Raw genomic sequence first — 10,000 nt, 5'->3', positions numbered from 1 at the left:
AGGTTCTCTGAAGGAAAAAGTTCATAGGGGTATTAAATTCACACGCAATCCCCAGTAGCATGTATATTCCGGTCAATGAAGATGGCATTTTTTTTGCAGAGGTGTTACTGTCTTCCTACATAAAGTGTTTGATATTTCCAACTGGTCACCCATCTAGTTCTGACCAGTCTCAACATAGCTTAACTTTGATCAAAATGCCAGCTGATGTCTCTACGTGATTGTGCATTATTTTTGATTGTTAATAAACTGGAAGGGTGACGGAAGTGAGAGTAATAAAAGAACATCAGGGATGGGCGGGGAGGGAGGTCAACGTGATGGATGAACACCATTGCAAAAATTTACATCTAATTCAGCTCTAGTACTCATGTTGAGCACTCTGTTTATAATTTATACAGCAGGTGTCCTAACCAAACTGTGTCCACTGAAACGTAAAAATATAAATATCAACATTATTGACGTTAAATCGTTCAAATTACAAAACCCAAAACTGTATCGGATCAATTAACAGATTTTTTTTTTTTGCTTCACTTCCTTCGTTTTATGCTCATACTGATCGTATAGTTATGTCCTCTTAAATATTAGATGGCATTTTGAATTATATTATATGGTGTCTTGATTTTATCTTTAATCTTTTAGATGTCGCCTTGAACATTTTAGAAGTCATCTTTCTGTGAAAAATTAAAGATATCACCACTTAACTCGCTTTTAAGAATCGCTCAAGTATTTGATTTGAATGGATGAAATGTAAGCCTGAAATGAATAAACCAAGATTACTTAGGAAAAGTTAAATGTAATATGAACAATCATCTTGCTGATCATCTCTTCACTGAGGATGATGCCCCTATAAATCTATCTTGAACATTGAGTGGCATTGTACCTATGTAAACGACAAACAGCAAAACTCATCCCTTCACTCTAGAGATCTGTAGACATTGAAAAATTTTCTTATTCTAATCGTTTCTTTCCTTGAACTGCTTTTTCTTGGAATTACCTTGTTTACCTCGTAATACAAATGGGCAGAAATTGTAATGTGAACAAAAATGTAGGTGTATGAGGCCATTAGCTGTGATCTGCACCATGGCTGATGATATATCAAATTAGCATTATGGGTTGGATGCAAAATGCGATTCCTTATTCAATCTTGCGAAACGTTTTATTTTTTCTTTTTGTCTTTTTTTTTTTTTTTCCGGATTCTGTTTTTAAAGACTCGTGAGTTCTAATGTTCTTCCATTCTCTTTTCAACTTGTAGAGTGTTGCAATGGATTATGGCCAGTGATCGGTACACGAGTAGCGGATCCCATGCAGACTCCGACAAAAGTTCTTCACACAAGCGATCGCACACCCACAAGACTCCAGTCTCTGTCACTGCATCTCCGCAACTTCAAAAACAAGGGTAAGTATGCATCGGACGTTTGTCGCAGCCTTGGACGTTTTAATTCAACTCCGCACCACAAAAAAAAAAACTATCATTAATAATAGTAATTAATGCACTGACTTATTACATCGGATGGAAGATTATCCCGATAATCTGCAAACTTTGATTTCTTTAGATGTTAGATATACAATTATAGGTACAGGATTCACTCCTAAACTAATCGATAGGAAGTTTTGAGTGGAGGTGTTGGGTTGAATAATGTAGGCTATGTTTAGTTTATTCTAGTTAGGTGAGTGCTAAATTTCTGAAATGATGTGCTTGAAAAAGTCTGCAAGTTACCTTGGTTGGAAATGAAATTAAACAACAAAAATGTTAGGTGTAAGGGTGGATAATGTGAGCTATATTTGGTTTTATTATCAAGTTCAAAAAAATACACTTGAAGAAAATTGAAGGTTACATTAGTTAAAATGTGAAAATAATGGAATTTGTACCAAAATGTATATGTCCTTCTATGGAAGAGTCGTGTAATCCTAGGACTCGTCGGCCCTGTCGGTGGGGCATTAGAATACACCGACTGCCCCCCCCCCCTGCAGAGGGTAAAAGTCCCTCAATGGGGGTCCTGGATATGGCCTTAAACTATATCCAGTGGTGAGGCCCCAGCTTGTGGGCTTTGGGGAGTGTGGAGCCACCCTTTAATTACCATTGCTCCCAGGTCCACTCTAACCCGGAGTGGTAGTACCTGTTAGGGTTCCAATTATGGGTTAAATAGAAACCGACGTGAAAACAACAAATACATTCTATTAAAAAAAATTTTCTTCAAAATCTTTGGATTCGACATTAAATAACCCGAAAAGGGTTGATATGCCGTAAAACAAAAACAACTAACCAACCTAGGACTCGTCGTTTGTTGCTTGACCTCTAGAGTTCACAAAAGTACTTTTCCTGCAAGTTCATCCTGTCTGAAATATATGTCCGTCCATTGCTAAAAGTCAATGTCTAACAACTCCACGTATATATGGAAGGCAACCCTAAAATTTCCTTACATTGTCTCGCCGCAATATGCTATCAACTAGGCATGGCAAACTTAGTCCCGCGAGGCCATAGGAGTTTGTGTTGTCCTAACAGCTGCACTCCTATAGTTCAGAGTTTACAGACTTGAAAAGTCCTTGAATTTGACTTTTACCTTGAAAGGGCCTCCTTTTTATTATTACCTTGGAAAATCCTTGAAAATAAGGAAAATGTCTTGAGAATGTCTTGAGAATGTCTTGAGAATGTCTTGAGAATGTCTTCAAAGGCCTTGAAAATCGTATTATGTCCAGTAAAAGTTTATATTGAAATATTAAAAAAATAAAATCGAAATAAATCTTCCTCCCTGTTTGCTTTCATGGTGGGAGTTGCAGCCGTCATAAATTGAAAATGACTCTCCCCCCCCCACCACACACACACAAATAAAAATTAAAAAAAAAAAGCTTTCCTTTTGCGAACGAGATTCTCCAACAAACAGCTAAACCCCACCCCTTCACAGTAGAGATCCCTAGGTGTAAGAAAGCCTTCTACGCCAATCGTTTCTTCCCCAGAACTGCTAGACTTTGGAACTCTCTTCCTGGATTCTGCTTTCCCAACTGTACTGACATGCAGAAGTTCAAATGTAATGTGAACAGACATGTGGCTGCTCATCTCCCTTCATAATATCCCAGCAACTTATGTCCCCGATAGTAGCTGCTTACTCAAAGTGACACTGTTCCTTGTTTGGAGTGAAAATTGAATAAAAAGGATACCAGCCACAGCCGAGGTCAAATCTTCCATCGTTGCACAACATGTTACAGCAGTTCCAGGTTCGTTGGGCAGGTCATATATGCTGCATGCTTGATTCAAAGTTCTCAAAACAGCTCCGTTATGGTGAACTGTTTAAAGGAAAAAGACCCACAGGTGACCGTGGAAATGGTTCAAGGACAATTTGAAGGTCTCCCTCAAACAGTTCGGATTGTATTCTAACTCATGGAAAAACTAACCGAAGACAAAATGTTCCTGGCATACCGCAACTCACGAAAGGGCTACAATTGCTGAATCTGCATGCAATGAAAAATGCAAGAGAAAACATGACATTAGAAAAGACAGAGCAGTCGGCACCTGATACAGAATTTCTGCATGAGTATCCAACAAGCGGGGAAATACTTCGGCGCTCGAATCTGTCTTAACCCTAACCCTAACCCTAACCCCTCTTCGAACGTACATAACAATTGCATGATCACGGTCACCTTCGCAAGCGATGGACAAACGTCAACATCATCACAACATTTCATTTGTTAGATGGGTTTGTTGCAAGTTGCTGTAGACACACGCCTGCTTAATTGTGGTGTAAACCAGGCGTGTCAAACCTAGTCCCGTCAGGGCTATAGGAGTCGGTTTGTGTTGTTGTAACAGCTTCACACGTACAATTATTGCTGAAATTATTTAATAAAAATTATTACAAAAATTTTTTTTTTCTTCACATGCAAGAAACGTGATGATAAATCAACAAAAAAAAAAAATTTGACATGGATGATTATAAATCTTGTGTTTTTATGTAACTGTCGGTAAATTCTTTGATAATAATGAAAGTTACGACTCTGAAAACGTCTGTGATGTTGTAAAGTTCCGGACAGTGGATTCCAAGTCCAAAAAAATTCCTAAAGCATGAATTCTCACAACTCTTCCAGCATTTGTCATTTGAATTTTTTTTTTTTTTTTTTCACCTTCCACTTTTTCAAGGTTGTGTGTGTATGTGGAAATAAGTTTTCAATGGCTGCATTTTTGACACGCCTGCAGTGGACGACAACACATGTTTTTTGATTATTTGTATTACTTGGATTATTCAAACTGTTTTCATCTTGAGTGTTATTTTCACGTTTCCATCGATGTAACCTTCGACCTTCTTCACGTAAAGCTTGTCAAACTCTGAATCTGCGCAGAATTTTGAATAGAACCCTTGATTTAATCCATGGAGGTAGCATGTTCTTGTTCCATCAGTCATAACTCTGTAGAAATCCTAAATGATATGCAATTGTATTTTGAGTGCTGTCTGCACTGAGGATTTAACTTTCAACCTCAAATTTTACCAAGTATATTATCCACTAATCCACGTGCATTGTGGACAATTCTAGTATAAATTTAAGTCTTGAACCTAATTTGTTTTTAGATGTACAGTCTTATTACTATAAAGCACTATTACTGCGCGCACACACACATATATATACTAGCATGGGTGCCCGGCGTTGCCCGGGTGTTTAGAGGTGTATGCTGAGCAAAAAAAAAAAGGGGGTAATTTTTTAAACTTTGACCCCTATTATGACCCCTGAAAATTTATTGTTTTGGCCTCAAATCAAGTTATTACGTTAGATCCATATCCACGGAACCTATATCAAAAATTTCAAGGGTGTAGACCCAAAATTGTCGGAGGAGTTTGGTAGAGTTCTTAAAGGTCAAATCGTTGAAATTTGACCCCTTAACAGCCAAATTTCTGGCTGACACCTGTCACATCAATTTTCCCAAATCTCAGTACCCGGTATTTCAAATTTCGAGTCTATAGACTAAAAATTGACAGAGTTATTGCGTAGGGAAATGTACACAGACAGACAGACACACAGACACGTTCACTTTTATAGATATATAGATATATATGTATATATATTAGTGTTCGGACGATTAATCGAAATCGCAAAAATTGAAATTTTGAGGGGAATTGAAATTGAAAAAATTTATGCCTATTTTCCGATTCCAAAACAAGTCTTTAAATTGTCTTTATTTAATTTTGTTTGAAACAAAATCTTCCATTGCTGATAAAATAATAAATATTTATGGATTTTAAGTCTGCACAAAACCTAAAATCTATAGATTAACCCCTTACAAGTGTCTTCCCCCCGTTTGAGAAAATATCTGCACATTTAACATGTTTTTACGGTAATTGGGGGGGGGGGTAACAACTCCATAGTTATATATTTAGAGATTTATAAAGAATCGGAATTGTCCCATCACTAATATATATAAATATATTTATTTATTACTACCTATTAACAGCTTGATAGAAAGATCAGAGTTCAACAAGATGGACCTGAAGGTCTAAGGTTACATCAACCGAAACGTGCAAATAACACTCAAGATGAGAATAGTATTCCGAAGAATCCAAATAATACGGACATGTTTTATTGTTCTGAAATTTTCAAACCATGGATTTAACTAGAAAAATGACCCAAACTGTTGGAAGGGCTGAACTTCAACCATTTATCCCTCACCCTCTTTTTTAAATTTTGTCTTGTGTGATTGAATCATTTTTTTTTTTTTTTAATAGCATGAATAAAAAACCAAGCGTACTGAACCGGTCAGCATCGGCAGAACGTGGTGTGATAACGCAGTTTCCATGGTTGGCCGGTTCAGGTGGCAGTGGCAACAATCAGGTGATGCCTTCGCAACCGATTGTCCAAGACCCGTCGATGCCGCTGCTGACTCCACCTAACCCCACTACTCAGCTAGAAGAAGCCAAGAGGCGGTTGGAAAACAACGAGGGAAAGAGAAGACCCGAGGAGCAGCAAGCACGACCCTTACCTGTCAAATCAAAGTAAGTCAGACATGGATTTCCATCGCATTACGACGTTCGGAAATATTCTTACTAATTTGCATTTTCTTACTTAAAAATAAGATTAAGGGTTACTTCTGTGAAATTGGTAATAAAATTTACGATCCTTATTGCAATGCAACCATATTTGCTACAAATAAACTTTAATCAAAGACTGTATTGTCCACCAAATTCCAGTTTGAATGTTCAACAGTCTTTCTAATATCCCTGTTAAATGGATATAAGCCCACCTGGATACAACGTACAAAATTGTCAATAACTTTGATGCCCTCCTCTCTTGGCGCAATCCTGATTTTGATTCAAAAATAGTTTGATAGGCATTGTTAATAAGATAATGCTTATAGATAAGTATGAGGAGGGAGGGTGGCAGGACCCCTTACTGTATTATTATTTTATTAAAACAAAGAATGTTGGATATGCATTACAGAAACTTGGTGGACAAGTCGGTTATAGACTGAAGATTATTCCAAATATGAATTGTAGAAAGGATTGTATTTTAAGGATTAGCGGGCTACCTGGCATTGCCCACGGCAAAAGTGTAACATTTTTATTAAAACTTTTATCTTCCTACCTCTCTCTCACTCTCTCTCTATCAGTCTCTTTCTCTCTTACCATCACCCCCACCTCTCCCCCTTTTCCCAATCCCCACTTTCTACTCCACCCAGCCTATTCCTCTTTAGCTGGACACACACACACAAATAAATCTCAAGATTCCTCTAGGAAGGAGTCTACATTTTCTTTTCAAATTATTACATAAGAAAAATTTGAGATAAAACAACGAAACCTGTCTCGGAGAATGATTAATTTTTTTTCTAGATTTTAGATATTATTCATCCAGGACAACACCGATCAAGAAAATATCAACTTTGTGGGTGTTTTTGTATTTTTTACTTTTAAATTTTAGTTAGACATACCTTTTTATATTTTGTGGCTGAAATTGGGAAAGGATGCTGCACAGTCTATATGAGATTGTCATTCTTGCGTTTGTTGTAAGAAACAAAATGTTTGTATTAAAAAGTTAGATTTTGTTGCAATGAAAATGAATTTAATGAGTATGAAATTTCACTATAAAGCCAAATAATATGTATATAGTATTTACTTCCCCATGAAAGAAAAATGTGACACAAGGTCATTTTTAATGTGGGTGGGAAAACCAGCTTCCCAATAAGGAGCACTCTGGCAGTTGCAAAAATAAAAATCACCTTAATATAGAAGGGTTTCCTTTACATTGACTAAGGACAAATGATTTAAGTGTAGCATCAGAACAGATACTACACTTAAGTCAGGATCAACACATGGCAGTCTGCATTTCTAACCATTTAGTCATCATCGGATTTCTACTGAAAATAAACGAAATCACAAAGATAAACATTGTCAAACGTCAGAAATTCCATTTGTCTACATAAACAGCCTTGCATTATATATCCTAGTGACATTTTCATTTACTAGAAAGCTCAACCCATATAAGCATGGTGATGCAAAAGTAGGTATGCAGTGATAAAAAAGAGAAAACACATTATTTGCTGCATTTCTCATCCAAACAAATGCTTCATAAATAAGAATCACTAATCTCACATATAGTTGAATTCAATTGCTAATTTAACTGTCAGAATAAAAGCAAATGATTGAACATGCATTTAAATTTTAAACTTGTTATTTACATTTCAATATAGTGTTGGAGTGATGAATCCAAATCAGAAAATTTAAGTGTAATTTCTGATTTCACAAATGATTTTCCATTGCTGGTACTAATAATAAAATTATAAATATTTATTGATTTTTTTTTTGTTTTAAAAACTATCAGTAAAATTTTTTTTTTAAAAAACTATCAGTAAAATTTTTTTTAAAAAACTATCAGTAAAATTTTTTTAAAAAAATTATCAGTAAAAATTTTTTAAAAAAACTATCAGTAAAAATTTTTTAAAAAAACTATCAGTAAAATTTTTTTAAAAAAACTATCAGTAAAATTTTTTTAAAAAAACTATCAGTAAAATTTTTTTAAAAAAACTATCAGTAAAATTTTTTAAAAAAACTCAGTAAAATTTAAAAAAAATCTATCAGTAAAAATTTTTTTTTTTAAACTATCAGTAAAATTAAAAAAAAAAAAAACTATCAGTAAAATTAAAATCTCTATACATCCCACACACACCCACACACATTACAGGTGTATTTGTATGCTTACGAAAATACATGCACATATTACATGGGTTTTTGCAGTGTTCTGAAAAATAAAAAAAATGTTATAGCTATATATTTACAGATCTTGAAAGAATCAGTAATTGTATCAAAATCAAGAATCAAGAATTTAGAACAGAATTTGTAATTGTATCGGAATTGAAAAAAATGCTTTATAGTTTTTTTCTCAACCCCCCTCTACCTTCACTCTGTATCTACTCCTCCACGCGGACCCATGAAATAACATTAGTAATACCTTAGTGTTGTTCTCTTTTCAAAATTGTTACAGTAAATTGTTGCATGTTTTGTCAAACAGGTCTTTCATAGGAGTGCCTTGCAGGGAAAAGAGGGTGTCATCCTCCCAGGCTGCTGCCGCCGGTATGGGTGCATCTCAAATGCGGACGTTGCCAACCACCAAAACTGTTCCGTCAGACTTAGACCTATCTGGGGACAACATCATTGGACATTCAGAAGGGTAAGTCTCTCTTGGCACCCGTTAGTTTTCGTTTCATATCTGCAGCAAAAGTTCATCAACATTTTCTTTCAATTGAAAATGTGAAGTTGAGCTCAAATGCTACACTTTGAAACATTAAAACATCCAAATGAAGCAGAAGAAATTCTTTTCAGCTAGTAATATATATATTTAGCTCATACACGCAGATCGTCATATAATTAAATCACTGACAGACGTTGAAAACTTTTAAAAATAAATGTTTAAATTTCCACTGTATTTTTCATGGTTAACAGTGGCCGAATGGATTAAGTCGTTGCTAATGGAATCAGATGACTTCTGTTACTGGGTTCGAATCTATTGACCGGTGTTAATCGTGACACCCTGTAATAATGATTCTCGAAAGGATGAAACACTAGTGTCTGTAGGTATTTGATAATTATTATAGTAAATAATTATATATTCTCTGTGTTCCTTCCTTAGTCCATATGTTATGAAAAGAGACCACATATAATGTTTGAAGGCCAACTTCTTCAAAAAGTGCCAAATCTGACACCTTCCTTTGATGTGCCTCGTTTTCAAATATCTTTATAATGATACGATATGATCATTGTTCAGTAGTTCTTCATCGAAGAAAGGAGTCAGCAAAACGTTATGTAAAACAGGAAATATTCAAAAGTCTGACAGGAATATCCAAACTGTTTTTTTTTTCTTTTTTACACAGTGATCACCACTTATCAAGGCCCGGAAGCCACTCAGGGATAAGGGTTATTGCAAGTACATTACGTTAGTGTGGAGATTTGATGAAGTGTTTAATTAAGGGGGCGGTTCATTAGGAATTTGTTAACATTAGACTTGAAGACATCCAAGTTGTAGTCCGGTGGGAAGCAGGCAGACGGAACAGAGTTCCACAGGCGTGCAGTTCTAAGAAAGGAGCTTTGTTCATGGAATCCGCGTTTTGATTTAGGCACAGATATAGAGTGGGGGAAATTTTTCACAGTGGATACAGCTAGACGGGTGTTTTTCGTGAAAGATTGGCGAGGGGGGACCAGGGATTGGAGTTCAGACGAGCACCTGCCATGAAAATAACGATAAAACAAGGATAGGCTCGCAACGTCTCTTCTGTGAGAGAGGGGTTGCAGGGTAGAGAAAAGGGCATCCCCCACTAAGCCACGAAGTCTATTTTGTACTCTGTCAAGGCATGATAGGCTGTTTTTGGCAGCTCCTGCCCAGATATGGCAACAGTATTCCATCCTTGGACGTACTTGGCTTTTATATAAATATTTTTCAACAACGGGTGTAGATATATCACTGCGAAGAACCCCAACAGATATTTCACAAGAATGATTTTAAACTTGCTCGGATGATGTCATCCAACAAGCTAACG

The 10,000-nt window shown here is 36.0% G+C and overlaps 1 protein-coding gene across 2 annotated transcripts in view; it reads left to right on the top strand.

The window, feature by feature from the left end:
- Positions 1-10,000, top strand: part of LOC145249764 (axin-1-like) — a 251,355-nt gene that overhangs the window by 228,844 nt on the left and 12,511 nt on the right. The window contains exons 7-9 of one of the 2 annotated variants that reach the window (XM_080111685.1): positions 1,250-1,393; positions 5,703-5,969; positions 8,479-8,637. In XM_080111685.1, coding sequence (XP_079967811.1) covers positions 1,250-1,393; positions 5,703-5,969; positions 8,479-8,637 — 570 coding nt within the window. The remainder of the gene's footprint in view (positions 1-1,249; positions 1,394-5,702; positions 5,970-8,478; positions 8,638-10,000) is intronic. The other variant, XM_080111686.1, reaches the window with a different exon arrangement.

Source organism: Euprymna scolopes, chromosome 28 (genome assembly GCF_053919585.1).
Source record: "Euprymna scolopes isolate OS-2025 chromosome 28, ASM5391958v1, whole genome shotgun sequence".
Taxonomy (NCBI): domain Eukaryota; kingdom Metazoa; phylum Mollusca; class Cephalopoda; order Sepiida; family Sepiolidae; genus Euprymna; species Euprymna scolopes.
The sequence above is the reverse complement of the archived record's forward strand: the minus strand, read 5'-3'. Positions and strand labels throughout refer to the sequence as shown.